Source organism: Podarcis liolepis (genome assembly GCF_965112155.1).
Source record: "Podarcis liolepis genome assembly, chromosome: 12".
Lineage (NCBI taxonomy): Eukaryota > Metazoa > Chordata > Lepidosauria > Squamata > Lacertidae > Podarcis > Podarcis liolepis.
Window position 1 is genome coordinate 45,575 of NC_139563.1, and position 18,448 is coordinate 64,022.

The following is an 18,448-nucleotide window of genomic DNA, read 5'->3' on the forward strand; positions in this document are numbered from 1 at the left end:
GGCACAGAGATGGAAGCGGAGGTGACCGTCGTCGACGAGAGCAGGGAGGAAGACCCGGGAGACTTCAGATGGAGGCCCGCCACGGGAAGCGAACGATATCCGACGTTCGTCCCTTTGACACAGCAGAACCCAGCTCCCGCACCAGAAGGAGGGGAGGGGGGAATGGGGGGCTTCGAGGGGGGGATGGATGTCAGGGGTTCAGGAGCAGAGGCAAGGGCAAGGGAGGAAACAGAGAGCGAAGGGGAGGAGGCAGAAGAAAAGATGAGTGATGACGACGACCCGAGATCTCCGAGTCTTTCCAGTGAATCAGAAGATTCACAGAAAGGAGCACCAGTGGCCAGGGCAAGGGGGGAGTCTAGGGGGGCACCCCAGGAAGATAGAGCCAGAGGGGACTCAGAGGAGAGCAGTTGGAAATCGGGACCAGCGTCACCGCCAGAGAGCAGGGAAGAGGAAGGGAGCCAGGGGGCAAGCGCTGGCAGCTCACCACAGGAGGGAGGGCATGAGTCAGGAGTGGCCACACCTCCATCGGGGAGCGAGGAAACGGTCAAACAGAAAGTGGAAAATTGGGCGCGCGCGCCAAGTTCAAATGCACAGGAAGTGACGCAGTGGGCAGCCCTGAAAGAGAGCCAGGTCCTAAAGCCCGGCGCAAGGAGACAGGAGGTTCCGGGGGGTCAGCGTCAGAAGAATCCCGGAAGGAAGAGACCCCGGGGGGTAGAGGGACCCAGAGAAGAACGGTCAGGCGGAAAAGGTGGAGCCGGGCTAGGATATTAAGTTGGTGCACAAGGGGCGGAGACTCAGACGGAGCTTCGCCGATCTAGCCACTAGATGTAGAGTTGCACGCAGCAGCTTGAGAATGGAAACTGTAACTCAATAAAGACTTTTACTTAATGATCGCTGGCTAGCGTGATCCTCTGTGAGCTAGGATCTTTAAGCAGCTCTGACAGATGCCCATATTCTAGAGCGCTCTAGAACATTCCAGAACACACACACTCTGTGCCATTCCGACATATTCTGGGAAATAGCGTGCTCTAGAAAAGATGCCTCTGGGAAACAGACTGCTCTAGAAAAGATGCCCATGTTCTAGAACACTCTAGAATGTTCTAGACCACAAACACTCTGCAACATTCCAAAGTATTATGAGAAAGAGAATGCTCTAGAAAAGATGCCTCTGGGAAACAGACTGCTCTAGAAAAGATGCCCGTGTTCTGGAGTGCTCTAGAACGTTCCAGAACACAAACACTCTGCAAACATTCTGAAAAAAATATAGGAAAGAGAATGCTCTAGAAAAGATGCCTCTTGGAAACAGACTGCTCCAGAAAAGATGCCCATGTTCTAGAGCGCTCTGGAACGTTCTAGAACACAAACATTCCAAAATATGGGACAACGAATGCTCTAGAAAAAGTGCCTCTGGGAAACAGACTGCTCTAGAAAAGATGCCCATGTTCTAGAGCACTCTAGAACATTCCAGAACATGAACATTCCAAAACATTCCATTATATTCTGGGAAAGAATGCTCTAGAAAAGATCCCTCTGGGGAAAAGAGGGCTCTAGAAAAAATGTGTCTCAAAGAGGGACTTCTCTAGAAAAGATGCCCATATTCTAGAGCGCTCTAGAACGTTCCAGAACACGAACATTCCAAAGTATTATGGGAAAGCGAATGCTCTAGAAAAGATGCCTCTGGGGAAAAGAGGGCTCTAGAAAAGATGCCCATGTTCTAGAGCGCTCTGGAATGTTCTAGAACACAAGCACTCTGCAACATTCCGAAGTATAAGCGAATGCTCTAGAAAAGATGCCTCTTGGAAACAGACTGCTCTAGAAAAGATGTCCATGTTCTGGAGCGCTCTAGAACGTTCTAGAACACAAACACCCTGCAACATTCCAAAATATTATGGAAAAGAGAATGCTCTAGAAAAGATGCCTCTGGGAAACAGACCGCTCTAGAAAAGATGCCCATGTTCTAGAGCACTCTAGAACGTTCCAGAGCTCTGGGAGAGCAGAGATTTTTCTGGGGGAGAAGAGAATGTTCTGGAAGAGATACAACTGTTCTTGGGCACTCTGGAACGTTCTAGAACACTCTGGAACGTTCCAAAATAGTCTGTCGCTGATGGGCTGCCCTTCTCCCTCCTCGGGGAAAAGCCCCCAAGAGCCCCCCCCACACACACTCGGCCCGGCTCTTGAAAGGGGGCTTTCGCGGGAGGTGGGGGAAGTGAGGTGTCCCCCCCAGCCCCACACATTCACCCAATGAGACACACAGACATTTCACCTCAGATTTTAATTAAAGAGATTTTATTAAAGAGATTTTATTAATGAAAGAAATTAAAGAGATTTTATGAATGAAAGAAATCAAAGAGATTTTATGAATGAAAGAAATTAAAGAGCGTTTACTAACCCTAACCCTGACCCTGACCCTGACCCTAAACTTTGAAAATGAATTAGAAGAGTATATTTTTAAGCTCTAACAGCCTATATTTCCACGCTTTACTTTGTTGCATGTTTTGTGATTTTAAAGGTCTGCTGGGGTTCTCTTACTAAAGATTACTTGCCGCAAACCTGGATCTTGGCATCCAGGGAATTATCTTTGTGTTCTTTAACCAAAGTACCAAAATACAACACACTTTGGGTGGCATAAGGCAGAGCTGTAGCTATAGGGGGCTAGCCAGGGTATTTTTTGCCCTGGGTGACACATTCAGAGGTGTGCCATTGAGGCTCCCAATGTGTGTGTGTGTGTGTGTGTGTGTGTGTGTGTGTGCACGCACGTGCGTGTGTGTGTGCACGCATGTGCAAATGCATGGGGTGTGCCAAACTTGGTCTTTGACCCGCGTGAAACAAAGCCTAGTTTTGCCCCTACATAAAGGCATATGGTCAGCCACTGTGAGAATAAGATGCTGGACTAATGGGCCATTGGCCTGATCCAGAAGACACTTCTTACATTCTCATGCTGAGAGAAACAGACAGAAAGAGAGAAAGAGAGAAAGAGAGAGAGAGATTCTCTCTCTCTCTATTCTTTCCATATCATTCATCATTTAACTAATTTATGCATCACCCATCACCTCCTTACCTGCCAGTTCAGTGACCTTACACATTCCTCCTTTCCATATCCTTTTCTGAACTCCTCAGGATTGGGACAGAACCTTGCTGGCATGCTCATCAAAGCACACACTTTGTTCCAAGAAACCCATCAGCCAACAATCTTTTCCAAGAGACTCATCCTCCTTGCTTATCCTGAAACATGAGATCCAAGTGTGTTATGAAACTTTGATATTTCCCATAAAAAACTGGGACTGACGGTTGTGGGGGTGTGAGAGCTGGTACAAATTACTGGGCTCCACTGGTTGGAAGGGGGCCCCAGGGCCTGGTTCTCTTGCACAAGTTTTAGGCAATTCTTTTTTATTATTCTGTTTTATAGTTTTTCCAAGTTTGTAACAAAACAAACACAATACAAATATAAAACATACATAACATGAAACACACATAATAAAAAAGATACAAAAAAGAAGTACACATTACTCAAAAAAAGAAACATAAAAACATTGGTTTCGATACCTAATTTAACTTCATTGTTAACTGACTTCCTCAAATCCCCCCATCTGAATTCCATTGTATCTCCTTGTGGCAGTTCTCCTAAATCTTAATTCTAATAATATAAAATCCATTTAATTACTATCTTCTATTCTTTTATTAGTTCTAATCCCTATTGTTTTACAACCCGTTATTGTTATAATCCTCCGCCTATTTGTCACTTCCAAGTCACTTCCATTTTCTTATATTACAATATTTAGCCAAATATTCTTTAAATTTCTTCCAATCTTCTCGAGTCTTCTCCTCCTTCTGATCATGGATTCTTCCAGTCAGGTCGGCAGCTCCAAAAAGTCCAACATCTTCTTCTGCCATTCTTCTATTGTTGGTATTTCTTGGTATTTCCAGTTTTTTACCATTAGTAGTCTTGCCGCTGTAGTGGCATACAAAAACAATCTAACATCCTTTTTGGGCAATTCCAGACCTATTATTCCAAGTAGAAAGGCTTCTGGTTTCTTAATAAATTTATTTTTCAACATTTTCTTGAACTCGTTATAAATCTTTTCCCAGAAGTCTTTCACCTTGGGACACATCCACCACATATGATGGATGGGTCTTCTCGGTAGTGGCGCCCGGCCTGTGGAACACCCTCCCATCAGATGTCAAGGAAATAAACAACTATCTGACTTTTAGAAGACATCTGAAGGCAGCCCTGTATAGGGAAGTTTTTAATGACTGATGTTTTATCCTGTTTTTAATATTCTGCAGGGAGCCACCAAGAGTGGCTGGGGAAACCAGGCCAGACGGGCGGAGTATAAATAATAATAATTATTATTTTAATTATTATAATTATAATTACTATTATTGTTAGAGAGCCCACATGGCAAGGGCTCGAGGTATAGCACAGCAGGGCAGGAGGTGCCAGAGGTCCTCTTGGTTCTGGCTAGGGCTGCCTGCCATTCCCAAGTCACCTGTTGCTGGGCTCTCTGCATCCTTCCACAACTGTGGTACAAAAGATGAAACTTCCCTTCTCCAAACATTGCAGTCCTACTGTAAAAGTGCCTCCCCATATCAACTTTTTTTTATAAAAAAAACCCCAAACCACTGACAACAACTTAATGTAATGTGCAGTTAGGTCCTCAGAATGTTTAATTCCAAAAATATTTTAGACGCTTTTTCTTTTTCCTTTTCGCTGTATTGTATTTATTTATTACATGTATATCTTCCAAGGATCTCAAGGTGCTCTATGTGGTCGTCCTCCTCCCCACCACAACCCTGTGAGGAGGGCTAGCTTGAGAACCTCCTGGCACCAGGTCAAAGGATGGTGTAAAGTTGCCCCAACGATGGGAGGGGGGAAGTGGTGTGTTGGGGGGAGCAGGGGGTAGATCAGGATCTACTGAGTGATTCGTGGTAGATCTTCTAGAACTTGTTGGTTTGTTTGTTTCATAACATTTATATACTGCTTGGTTTTAGAAAAAAACAACTTGCGGCGCTTTTTGTGGTCCCGGATTGTTTAACAAGAGCTTTCAAATTAAGCTATTGGAACAAATGAATACTGTTTTTTGGCGGGGAGGGGGAAACCAGGAATAGCTCTCTGCGTTTGAGAAACAGGAGCTTGTGTCTAGGACTGAAAACAAATACTTAGCCTCAGAGACTGCTGCAGGTGTCTCCTGCTTGCCTTTCAAGGATCTCTCGACCCCTTTTTCTGAGCTTGATCTAAAGTAAAAAGCAACAACACACCTTTCCCTGTCCGGCTGATCTCCAGGCCGTGCTTAACATTCTAAACTTCCCCCATGTCTCATTTTATTTGCCTTTTCTCAAATAAACACGTGACTTTCCCCCATAGGGCCGTCACTCCGGCGCCTTGATCATTTTGTGGCCCTTTCCTGAACCTTTTCCAGCTCTACAATATCCTGTGGTCACCCCGTAGATTTGAATAATGGCATTATGATATGGGTAGCTACTTTATTGTCAATTCCTTTCCTAATGATCCCTGTAGAGCTTCAGTGTCATTGTAACCCTTTGGTTACAATGACCCTGAGCAGTTTAGTGCCTCCAGCAAAAGTGGCCACTTCACAGCTCATCTATAACTCTAGGGTCGTTTAGAAAGCACAGGTCCCGATCCTTGGGGGACTCCACTTTCTACATCTCTCCATTGGCGGCCGGGTCCATTTCTCCCTGCTTCTGGAAACTTAGCCAACTCCGTATCCGGAAGAGGACCTCTCTGCTCTTAGAATCATGGAATTGAAGAGTTGGAAGGGACCTCAGATGTCATCTGTTCCAACCCCCTGCTATGCAGGAACCGCAGGGAAAACAACTCCTCTTATTCCTTCACTGCTAAGTTTACTCGGGAGTAGTTGGTGAGGTACTTTGTCGAAAGGCTCCTGAAAGCCCGCAGACACTTTGAGAGCGGGGCCTGTTACTCGTTTTCAGTGTCAGGTAGGTAGCTGTGTTGGTCTGATGCAGTACCTCTGCAAACGAAATAAAAATTTTAAAAAATAGTGCAGTAGCACCTTAGAGACCAACTAAGTTTGTTAGGGATGTGGGTGGCGCTGTGGGTTAAACCACAGAGCTTAGGGCTTGCTGATCAGAAGGTCAGCGGTTGGAATCCCTGTGACGGGGTGAGCTCCCGTTGCTCGGTCCCTGCTCCTGCCAACCTAGCAGTTCGAAAGCACGTCAAAGTGCAAGTAGATAAATAGGTACTGCTCCTGCGGCGTTTCCGTGCACTGCTCTGGTTCGCCAGAAGCAGATTAGTCATGCTGGCCACATGACCCAGAAGCTGTACGCTGGCTCCCTCAGCCAATAAAGCGAGATGAGCGCCGCAACCCCAGAGTCGGCCACGACTGGACCTAATGGTCAGGGGTCCCTTTACCTTTACTTAAGATTGTTCTTGGTATTAGCATACATACGAAAGCTAATACCAAGAAAAAGGGAGTTTCTAAGGTGCTACTGGACTATTTTTTTAAAAAAAAAAATATTTCCTTTGCAGAGGTACACTGCCCCTCACCGTGGACGCTCAGTTTAGCCACGGAGAGACCTTAAAAATGTAAAGGTAAAGGTACCCCTGCCCGTACGGGCCAGTTTTGACAGACTCTAGGGTTGTGCGCTCATCTCACTCTATACTATAGGACGGAAAGACCTTAGGATAGAGGAAATCGGGGCCGGCCCCAGGCTGCTGCGGAGCTTCGAGATTGAGTTCGGCTGCTTTGAAGTGGTTCCTCCAGGTCGCAAAGACGCAGCCGCGTTAGCCTCGCCAGCCTCCGCACGCCGGGGGTGCGGCGGAACAGAAGCGGCGTTCCCGGGCTTGCCTGGAGCCCAGCCAGCTGATGGTAGTAGTTGGCGCCCCTTCCCTGTAACAGCCTGCAGGCGTGGCCCCTATCCCTCCCCTCCAGGAGGTGCCCAGAGGCGGCGCTGATGGGCGGAGAGCCCCTGGAGACAGAGGGAGAGGCCCCAGGTGGGCGGGGCGCCCCCGATAAAAGGGCCGCGCGCGCTCCGACGGCACCCGAGACTTTGAGCTGCCAAGATGACCAGCGACGACAAGAGCCAGTTGATGTATGTTCGGAGCCTGCTCCAGTTCCGTGCCGGGGACCTCGGCGCCCAGGCCATCATCAGGTAAGCCCAGCCCGTCGGGCAGGGACCCTCTCCCGGGGACGAGGCCGTGGGCCGGGCCGGAGTCGGACCCTCGTCTTCCTGCTCCTCTCCTCCTCTTCCCGCAGGATGTTCGCGGCGTCCCCCACCACTAAGACCTACTTCATGCACATCAACATCGCCCCCGGCGCCTTCGACAAGCTCAGCGACCTGGAAGCCCAGAAGCTGCGCGTGGAGCCCGTCAACTTCGCGGTGAGTCGCTCTCGCTCCCCGTCGGGGCACCGAGCGGGCGGGCGGGCTGGATCCCGGCTTAGCTCCGTCCGAGGCCCCGTCTAACGCTCCCCCTCCGCCTCTCCCGCAGCTGCTGGGCCGCTGAATCCTGGTGGCCATCGCCGCCAGCCACCCGGGGCTCCTCAAGGCCAGCACCCTCGTCTCCATGGACAAGTGCCTGGGCCGCGTCGACGTCGTGCTGACCTCCAAGTACCGCTAGCCCCCCAGAAGCCCAAGCCCGCCGCAGAGAATCCGCCTCGACGCCGCCCCGCGACCCCAAACACCCCAATAAACCCGCTCTTGACTCTCCCTGATCTTCTTGGGCTGAACTGGGGGCGGGCGGGAAGAAGGGAGAGGGGGACCCCGAGGGCCTGGACGGCTCTGGCGAGGGAGACCCCGTCCCGCGGGATAGTCCCTACCTTGGCGCTCCTTGAACCCGGGGCCCTTGGACCGAGTCGCCTGCTAGCTGGGGACCCTGAAAGAACCGCAGGCACGCGTGGCCTTTGCCGGACGGGGGTGCAGAGTCCGGCTCAGTCCAGCCCGAAAGCCCCGAGAACCACAGCTGCCAGCCCGTGTATGCAATACGGCCCGGGTTGGATGCAATAGAAGGCAGCTTCCTAGGATCCTGCGCTCGAGGGCAGAGGCAGCCACCTCCCCACAGCCAAGCCCACTTCAAGGCCGGGGGGGGGCAGTGCTAGGGGTCTTCTCCACACCCGCACTGAGAGGGCACGGGAAGAGGCCCGCAAGCAGGAACCCTGCCTGGGAGAGGGCGACTCCGGCTCTGGAACCACCGCCAGTTCCCGAGATCACTAGGACCCACCAGAGCAATGGGAAGGGCGCGTGGCAAGGGGGGGGCGCCCTCCCTCCCCCACTCCATCTGCTCACAGCAATCGGAGGAGCCACACGCACAGTGGGCTGTGTGGGGCAGATCTAGCCCAGGTGTGGGGCAGATCTAGCCCAGATCTAGCACAGGTGGGCTGTGTGGGGCAGATCTAGCCCAGCACCAGGAGGCCCTTTGCAATGGCGCCGCCGCCCAGAGGCACGGCAAAAGCCGTCCGAGTTGCAAGAGGGGAACCAGAGTTTGCATCCCTGCGTCTTGGGAGACAACGGAGGAGTGCACTTTTGGGGGTCAAGTCAAACCGTTGGACGGTTGCAGCGCCTGCTGTGGCTGCAGAGGCCGATATGGGAGAGGCGGGTCGTGTTTTGCTGCAGTTGGGGGCCGGGGCAGCGGAAGATGTCCGGTTGTGCTGCTGCAGACGCACCAAGGCAATTCTTCTCTCTGGGCTCCCGGCGGAGGTTATTCCTCCTCTGCTCGTTGCTTTGGATGCACGACTTGTCTACCTGTTTCTGGGGAACCAGAGACCCTCTAAAAAAATACCCACAGCCCCGGCAGAGAGAGGGGGCAGCTTCCCGCTCCCCTCCCCTTCCCCGCTGCCGCTCTCTGAGATGATGCTCTAAGAAGCTAAGCGGAGCCCGCTGGATCAGGCCAAATGCCCATCTAGCTGCCATCACAGGGGCTGCTCATGCAAGCTCCTTCCTCAGCGTCCCACGTCCCGCTCTGCCAGGCAGAGCCTCGGGCCACGAGGTGGCTCCCAGGCTGGCTAGTCAGGAAGGCAAACTTTACGCACCTTTGCTGCAGAACCGAGTTGGCTCTGGGCCCCAAGCGGTTAACCCCGTGTGGGGCTTCGGGGCAGCCGCTGGATTCCCTGCGCGCAGGCGTCCCCTGCTGCTCCTGGGTGGGAATGGCAGGAAGAACAGCCCTTTGGGAAGTGAGGCCTTGTTCTGGTGTCCCCCATCAGCTCATGCTCCCCACCGAAGGGGCTGCAGAGTCCTCAGGCCAGCCGGGCTTTTGGCCCCGTTACCTAAAAATACAGCAATGAAGTGGAAAGGCCCCTTTACTGCTGCCTAAGCATCCTATCTCCTCCCCTGGACTGCTGGGCAAAGGAGCCTTTGGGCAAAGGAAGGCTGTGGGGGTTCCCTAGGGGCTTCCTGCCAGCGTGGAGGGCAGGTAGTGGCTGCATGGGGTGCTGTGTGGGGGTTAAGGGGCTGGCAGCAGGGCTGGGGGTGGGCTACTGCTGCCTGAGGCAGCAGAACTCCAGGGCAGGGCAGGGTGTGTGTATCATGTGGGCATTCACCTGTGTGAGTTGTGGGGCTCAGGAGATTCTTCAGAGAAGGCTGCTCTGAGCTGCAGAAGGGCAATGGGGAGCAGGAAGGAATGGCGCTTGCCTGCTCTCCTGCCCCAGATCAGTCTCTCTGGAGGATGGGGAGTCCAGGGCCCTGCCCAATCCAAGGGAAAGACCGCAGCTGGGAAGCTGCCTGGTGTGGAGAAAGGCCTACGTGGGGAATGAAGCTGGGAACTTCTGCATGCCAAGCAGCTTCTCTGTTGCAGAGCTGTGGCTGCTGACTGGCAGGCATGTGGGCAGCCACCCAAGCACCCACGGCAGAGCTCAGGCCTGGGCCGCCTCACCCTTTCATGCCAAAGCTGCCCTGGGACGCCACCAGCCAGTCATCTCCCACCATCCTGCCTTCTCTCGCCTGCTTCTGCAGGGGATCTTCCTGGACTCTCCCCATCCTGCCAGCTTGAGCCTCACCCTTCTTCTGACTTTTGCCTTGGCCCATGTAGAATCATAGAATCATAGAATCATAGTGTCAGAGCTGCTTCCAGATCCTAGCTCACAGAGGATCACGCTAGCCAGCGGTCACTTGTAAAAGTCTTTTATTGAGTTACAGTTTCCATTCTCAAGCTGCTGCGCGCAGCTCTATGTCTTAAGGGTTAGACCGGCGAAGCTCCGTCTGAGTCTCCGCCCCCTGTACACCAACTTAATACCCTAGCCTTACTCCACCTTTTCCGCCTGACTGTTCTTCTCTGGGTCCCTCTGCCCCCCGGGGTCTCTTCCTTCCGGGATTCTTCTGACGCCGACCCCCCGGACCCTCCTGTCTCCTTGCGCCGGGCTTTAGGACCTGGCTCCCTTTCCGGGCTGCTTACTGCGCCACCTTCCTGTGCATTTGAACTTGGCGCGCGCGCCCAACCTTCCACTTTCCGTCTGACCGTTTCTTCGCTCCCCGATGGAGGTGTGGCCACTCCTGACTCGTGCCCTCCCTCCTGTTGTGAGCTGCCAGCGCTTGATACCTGACGCCCTTCCTCTCCCCTGCTCTCTGTTGGTGACGCTGGTCCCGATTTCCAACTGCTCCCCTCTGAGCCCCCTCTGGCCCTTTCTTCCTGGGGTGCCCCCCTAGGCTCCCCCCTTGCCCTGGCCACTGGTGCTCCTTTCTGTGAATCTTCTGATTCACTGGAAAGACTCGGAGATCTCGGGTCGTCGTCATCACTCATCTTTTCTTCTGCCTCCTCCCCCTCGCTCTCTGTTTCCTCCCTTGCCCTTGCCTCTGCTCCTGAACCCCTGACACATAGAATCATAGAATCATAGAATCATAGAATCATAGAATCATAGAATCATAGAATCATAGAATCATAGAATCCTAGAGTTGGAAGAGACCACAAGGGCCATCGAGTCCAACCCCCTGCCAAGCAGGAAACACCATCAGAGCACTCCTGACATATGCTTGTCAAGCCTCTGCTTAAAGACCTCCAAAGTAGGAGACTCCACCACACTCCTTGGCAGCAAATTCCACTGTCGAACAGCTCTTACTGTCAGGAAGTTCTTCCTAATGTTTAGGTGGAATCTTCTTTCTTGTAGTTTGGATCCATTGCTCCGTGTCCGCTTCTCTGGAGCAGCAGAAAACAACCTTTCTCCCTCCTCTATGTGACATCCTTTTATATATTTGAACATGGCTATCATATCCCCCCTTAACCTCCTCTTCTCCAGGCTAAACATGCCCAGCTCCCTTAGCCGTTCCTCATAAGGCATCGTTTCCAGGCCTTTGACCATTTTGGTTGCCCTCCTCTGGACACGTTCCAGTTTGTCAGTGTCCTTCTTGAATTGTGGTGCCCAGAACTGGACACAGTACTCCAGGTGTGGTCTGACCAGAGCAGAATACAGTGGCACTATTACTTCCCTTGATCTAGATGCTATACTCCTATTGATGCAGCCCAGAATTGCATTGGCTTTTTTAGCTGCCGCGTCACACTGTTGGCTCATGTCAAGTTTGTGGTCAACCAAGACTCCTAGATCCTTTTCACATGTACTGCTCTCAAGCCAGGTGTCACCCATCTTGTATTTGTGCCTCTCATTTTTTTTGCCCAAGTGCAATACTTTACATTTCTCCTTGTTAAAATTCATCTTGTTTGTTTTTGCCCAGTTCTCTAATCTGTCAAGGTCGTTTTGAAGTGTGATCCTGTCCTCTGGGGTGTTAGCCACCCCTCCCAGTTTGGTGTCATCTGCAAATTTGATCAGGATGCCCTTGAGTCCATCATCCAAGTCGTTGATAAAGATGTTGAATAAGACCGGGCCCAAGACAGAACCCTGTGGCACCCCACTAGTCACTCTTCTCCAGGATGAAGAGGAACCATTGATGAGAACCCTTTGGGTTCGGTCAGTCAGCCAGTTACAAATCCACTGAGTGGTAGCATAGTCAAGACCGCATTTTACCAGCTTCTTTACAAGAATATCATGGGGTACCTTGTCAAATGCCTTGCTGAAATCAAGGTAGGCTACATCCACTGCGTTCCCTTCATCTACCAGGCTTGTAATTCTGTCAAAAAATGAGATCAGGTTAGTCTGACATGACTTATTTTTCAGAAATCCATGCTGACTATTGGTGATCACAGCATTCCTTTCTAGGTGCTCACAGACTGTTTGCTTAATGATCTGCTCCAGAATCTTCCCTGCTATTGATGTCAGACTGACTGGGCGATAATTATTTGGGTCCTCTCTTTCCCCCTTTTTGAAAATAGGGACAACATTTGCCCTCCTCCAGTCTGCCGGGACTTCGCCTGTTCTCCAGGAATTCTCAAAGATGACTGCCAGTGGTTCTGAGATCACATCTGTAGTCTCAAAGGAAGATGGGAGCCTGCCAGGGGGCAGGCCAGACTGGCTCATTACTGCCTTTACGGACCAATGGATCTCCAGGTTTCCAGGCAGGGGGTCTCTCTGCCAGCTTCTCCTGGCGATGCCTTCTGCACGCAAGGCAGGTGCTCAGCCTCTGAGCTACATCCCTGCTCCCTTGCTTGACCTTGCTATGGCCTTAGGCATGCTTCTGCACCTGTGGAAAAGTGGCCCCAATCCTGCAAGGAACCCGTGGCACTGCAGAATTAACCAGGCACCCCGGACAGAGGTCCAGAAAGTAAACGGTGTCCTCTTTATTCCATCAATACAAACGTAAGAAGGGGAGGGGGGAAGAGAGCAGGGTAACTGGGGGATGCTCCTCCTTTTTCTAGGGCAGAAAGGGGTGACTGTAGGCGGCTTCTACTTCTGCAAAGACGGCATCAAAGAACTTTTCCCAAGAGAGCCTCATGTCGTTGGTGAACTCATTTGCCAGGAGTTCTTGGAAGACGCAGAGAATGGTCTGAAACTGAAGCGGGGCAAGGAAGGCACGATTTGGGGGCAGCTTGGGATGCATTCCCAGTGACCCCCAAGGCTCTAATTGCTAGGCTCCCTTTCCAGAAGCCCCTGCTTGAGCTCCCCATGGATTCTCTGCCTGGCTCAGCCTGCAGGAGACAGCCCCAGGAGAGGGCAGTGGAGGAAGCATGTGGCTGCTCTTGTGGCAAAGGGCGGTGCTGAGAAAGCCCAGCTGGGCTCCCTGTCTGGTCCCTGAGACCATTTCCCCCCATGCCATGCCCACCTGCCCCACACCTGATGCCACCAGCAGGTGTGGCCAGGGAAGGACACGGTGGCAAAAGGATGCTTGCATGCTTCATGGGACCTCCTTGCAGGGGAAGCTGGCTGGCAGCTCCAATCAGCTGGGGTGGCTGCACCAGGGAGTTCCTCGTCTGGAAGGTCCTGTCTGCAGCCCCCTGGTGCCTTCAGTGAGACCTGCTTGGCTTGGCTTCAGAGCACCCCTGCGCCAGACAGGCTTTGCAATGAGCCCCACTGATGTGGCCCCCTGACCTCAAGACAATGCCAGGAGAGTGGCAGGGGGTGGCCTGCTGGGGATGCCAGGATCAGACCCAGGTTCCCCCTGTGGGATCTCTCATCAATGATGCAGTCAAATGAACATTTCTTGTTGCCTAGAATGTGGCTCCAGACAGGGCAGACTTCCTGTCATACCTGCCCTGGAGCCTCACCCCCTGTGTGTGACCAGGTAGATGGCCGTGACCTCAGCAGACCCTACAAAAGGGCTAGCCATGCAGGCACCTTCCTCTTTGACTCTCTTTGGCTCTCTGCTGGCTCTTAGCCAGCAGCACATGGCTCATCCTTTTTTTAATGATATTTATTACTTTTCCAACATTTTCAACACAACACTACAAACAAAAAAAGAAAAGAAAAAGAACAATACAAATACAATACAAAAACACTACATAACACCAACACATTAAACTAACAAAACAAAGCAAAAACAAACAAAAACAGTTTAAAAACACCTCAAACATTTTCAATATCTTATCTTTCATTCACTTATTTCCAATAACCTCCTCACACCTCCCTTTTTGTATTCCACTTCTATTAATTGTTTCAGCAATTCCTTTCCATCTTACTCTGTTTTCTATCCTATAATTATCTCAACACATTCTTGCCTTATTTTTCCTTTAATTTTCTATTAATCTATTTATACTTAATTCCTTATAACATTCCTACTAAAGCCATATAACTTCATTCCAACATTTTTCTAACATTCCTTAATTTTACAATATTTCTATAAATAATCTTTAAACTTTTTCCAGTCTTCTTCCACCGACTCTTCTCCCTGGTCTCGGATCTTGCCAGTCATTTCCGCCAATTCCATATAGTCCATCAACTTCGTCTGCCATTATCCAGCACTTCAGTTCTTTCAAGAAGCAGCCATTCTCTCAGCCAGCAAAAAGCAGATGGTTCACAACAAAGTTTAGGGGTCTGGCAGGGCAAGTCCACCTCCTTCTTTGGCATCCGTCAATATCTTAAATTTTACTCGAGGCTTCCTGCCCTGCCAATCAAATCTAGAAACATCCCTCTGCCACCTCTTGAAACAATCTATCCCATCCAAAGCTTGCAATGTTTGAAACAAAAGCAACATCCCCAGCAACACAGCAGCCCTCATCCCCACCACAGCAACTCGGCCCAACAATAACCACTTCAGATTTGTCCATCTTTCCAAATCCCCCTTCTCTTCAATCCAACGTCCTTCACAGTTATCCTTAAACAGATTCACATTTTTGGCGGTCATACTAACCCCCAAATACCTCTCTTTCTCAACCGATGTTAGTCCTGTCTCCTCCTGAAACTCTGTGAAGCTTTCCTTTTCCAATTCAGGTAGGGCTCTGGTCCTCAAATTCGTCTGTTTTTCTTTAAGTTCAATCATAGCGAATGTCAGCTTATGTTCATCAAGTTGTATTTGTATGGATGGGATTCTCTCTCTCTCCAGTTGTATTGCTTTACATTCAGCAGCAAGGTTTTTTTTTGTTTTTGTTTTTTTAAATGATATTTATTAAGAATTTTAAAATTACAAAGAAATAAAGGGAAAAAGAAGGGAAAAAAATAAAAACAATAGAAAGACAAACGGCAGTCAAACAATACAAATCAATAAAAGTCAAAATCAAAAAACAAAAACAAAACACATAACACATCAAAATCACAAAACAAGAATAAACCACAAAAATTTAAAAACAGATCCAATATTCCCAAATCCTTAACTGTCATGACCTTATTTCATCGACCTCCTCACACCTCCCTTTTTTGTATTCTAGTTGTTAATTATAACAGCAAATCCTTTCCATTTTTCATAATATCCTGTCATTAAATTACCTTGATCTATTTTAACCTATATTACATAAAAAACCCTAAAATTTAAAACTTAAATCCTATTTATACCAATTTCTCCTAACCTTAGCATATTCTTGCAAAGCTCTTTTTAACATTTCTGCTAAAGCCAAATAATTTCATTCCAACATTTTTCTAATATTCATTAATTTTTCAGAACAACAATCCTAAATAATTTTTTTTAAAAAAACTTTCTTCCAATCTTCATCCAACGTCTCTTCCTCCTGGTCCCGGGTTTAGTCAGTCCTTTCTATCCCATCCATCTAGTCCATTAACCTGGTAATCTTATGTCCGAGGCCCTTAAGTCTCTTCCATGTCCCTTCCGCAGATCTTCTTCATATTTATACCTGTACTTTACTTTGTCTCCTGCTCCTTTCACTCGTGGAAACTCCAACTTAACAATATTTTTGTCCCTTCTCGACAGATCAGCCCCTTTTCCATAGTCCACACCGAACTCCATGTGATTTTTAAAGACATGTTTCAAACCCCCTCCAAAGTTGAGGACCCCCACATCCCCAAACTCCTTACGGCCCATTGCCAGACTTGAAAAGTCAAAACATCCCTGCATAGGAGGGTCTATCCAGCCCCCCATCTCCAAGCCAAATACAACTCTATCTCTCCAAATCTGGCATTTTCCAAGCTCATTTGTCAGATCCAACAACTCATGTTCCTGCTGGGCCATAGCTCCCTCCATCTCTGCCACCCGAGGTCCAACAACAACCTCCTCCCTCATCTGATCTGTCAGAGCACAAGTTGGTTCCTGGGTGGGTTCTATATAGATACCCACTGCCTGTCCAGAATTTCTAATCGCAACAGTCATCAAATCCGTCTTCTCATGTAACTGTTCCAGTAAAGCACTTGTCAAATCCATCTTCTCATATAACTGTTCCAGTAAAGCACTTGTCTTGCAAAAAGCACGCACCAGAGCCTCTGAGTACATTGTTATGCAAGGTCAGAAGTCTGTTCCCACGGTCTTAATCTATTTGCAGCTGCAAAGCTCCCCAGTTCAAATTCAGTAACAGTTTCACAAGCTCCCTCTAGGGGAAAAACTTCTATTTGTATCCATCTCTCCCCCCCCCTCAAAAGCAGATCTAACAACAAAGTTTCCTTTTTCAGATATTTTGTCAATATTTGTTCCTTTAAAATGTGAAGGAGAACAATGAAATCACTATGTTTCTCTTCTTTTGACTGTCATAGACGTTTGTCTATAGTCAATGAACTTCCCAAAAGCTTCTGTCCTGACACCCGGCTCCCAGGTTCAAGACGGTGGAAAATTACTTTTCTTTACACTCTCTTCTGCAGGTTTAAACAATCCAGAAAAAATCCCCCCTCTTCTCCTGCTTCCAAAGAGGGTTCAATACTTTTAAATGATGAAAGTTGATCCTTTGCGAACGATTTTTTGAACTCTAGTTTACCATGTCTTTGCTTTAATCTATCTACAAGAAACAGAAGGCTGACTTCCTGTTTAGACCTTCCTGCTTCAGTGCCAATTTAAAAAGAATTTATCAATCCAATTTTCCGTTCTACTCACTGGTCGTTGTTTAAAGTCCAATTGTCCAAATTTAATCTACTCACGCCTAGTTGTTTTTGTAGCCAAATTGTCCCAGGAAAAACATAGCGCTCTCTGGCAACGGCTGTACGGCTTCACTCCACGGAAGAAGCAGTTGACTCTCAGCACCGCGCCACTTGTCCCTCTTCGCTCCGGAACCCGTAATTGGGTTCCTTTACGGATTGGGGGCGCGCGAAAGATGCCCGCCGAGTTCCATGGTCACAGGCTTCATCCGCCTGTGATTTCTTAAAGGGTCCCCACTTCGCCGTAGTGGAAGAAGCAGACGATTCAAAGCACCGCGCCGCTCACCCCACGTCGCTCCGGATCCCCGAAACCGGGTTTCCCCATGAGTAGGGGAGGCGCAAAAGGTGCCCGCCGAATCCCACGTTCACAGGCTTCTCCCGCCTGTGATTTTTATGAGTCTCCGCCTTCGCCGTGGCGGTACAGACCCAAATTCCCACGGGGCAAATTCCTCCCGATCAGAGGAATTCCGCCATTGCTGGAGGCACCAACCCGGAAGTCGCACATGGCTCATCCTTACAGAGGACGGAAGCATAGTTGTCAACTTTTCCCTTTTTTAAAGGGAAATTCCCTTGTTCTGAATAGGATTCCTTGCAAGAAAAGGGAAAAGTTGGCAGCTATGACGGAAGCCACAAGGTGGAAAGTCTGAGGCCCAGCTCAGACTTCTTTTCTCTACAGATGTAACTGTTATCGCAAGATAAAGCCTGCCTTCAGAATTCTACGGTGAACTAAATTGTAAGTAAATTTTACCCTTACTTTTAAACAAGACTGTCGTGTTATTATTATTATTTTAAGCAGGAAATGAAAGGGGAAACTTACCAGCAACAATCCAGACTGGACAATCCAGACTGGATTGCATAACTTAAATGATTCTAACAAATCCATCAACTTGGCAATGCACAAGGGAATGTGCTTGCTCACTAGTGTGAGTGAGAAGGGATAATGTTTAATCAATATATCCTCTCCTACTTTCCTCAACATTCCCACACCCCCTATCCCCCCTCCTGTTGGAAGGATCCCAGTTGCTCCGAGGGCAAGCTGCCAGCCCAGCGGCTCCTGTGTCCTCCCTGCTTGCTTGCCCCTCCCCCATACCTGGAACGTCCCTGATGGCACTTGGTGGATGTTCTTGTGGTTATCCACCAGGCGCTCCAGCAGCCAGCAGCCCTACTTCTGGTTGTCCAGGTTTTCAACCAACTGGTTCAGAGCCACCATGACCCTCAGGCTGTGGGAGCCACCTCAGGGTCCCTCAGCAGGTCGCCTTCCGTTGGGACATTCTTGAAGTACTGCTTGCTGTCAGGGTAGCTTTGAGTGCAGAGCTCGGGTTTTGTACTGACCCTTTTGAGTATCGCTGCAAAAGGCTATGTGGGGAGCAGCATTGGACCCCCTTCTTAACCCCCCCCCTTTAATGGATTGAGATTCAGTCGACTCTCCATCCCAGCACCCACCTAAAAATTGGGTAATATATCTAGAGCAGCATCTGGCTGGCACCACAAAGCAGTAGATCCATGATTTTTGTGGTCAGATCTGTTGTTATGTACGAGATATTTGAATAAAGGGTGAATTTGGGGTGACCCAATGCAAAACCCCTGAGGATCCATGAGGATCCATGGTTCATTCGGAACCATGTTTTTGGGCCATGGTGTAGATCCATGAT

The 18,448-nt window shown here is 49.5% G+C and overlaps 1 protein-coding gene across 2 annotated transcripts; it reads left to right on the top strand.

The window, feature by feature from the left end:
• Positions 1–6,554: 6,554 nt before the first annotated feature.
• Positions 6,555–7,683, top strand: LOC310689174 (hemoglobin subunit alpha-A-like). 2 transcript variants are annotated; one of them, XM_083466397.1, is made up of 3 exons: positions 6,573–7,128; positions 7,233–7,356; positions 7,466–7,683. In XM_083466397.1, the coding sequence occupies exons 1-3, from the start codon at positions 7,040–7,042 to the stop codon at positions 7,478–7,480; spliced, it is 228 nt and encodes a 75-aa protein (XP_083322523.1). In that variant the 5' UTR covers positions 6,573–7,039; the 3' UTR covers positions 7,481–7,683. The 2 variants fall into 2 exon arrangements, with proteins under 2 accessions (XP_083322522.1, XP_083322523.1); XM_083466396.1 differs by having other exon boundaries at positions 6,555–7,356.
• The last annotated feature ends 10,765 nt before the right edge of the window (positions 7,684–18,448 follow it).

Bases quoted from the DNA above. Each gene is read 5' to 3' on its own strand.
- LOC310689174 (XM_083466396.1), top strand. From the start codon at position 6,931: ATGGGCGGAGAGCCCCTGGAGACAGAGGGAGAGGCCCCAGGTGGGCGG.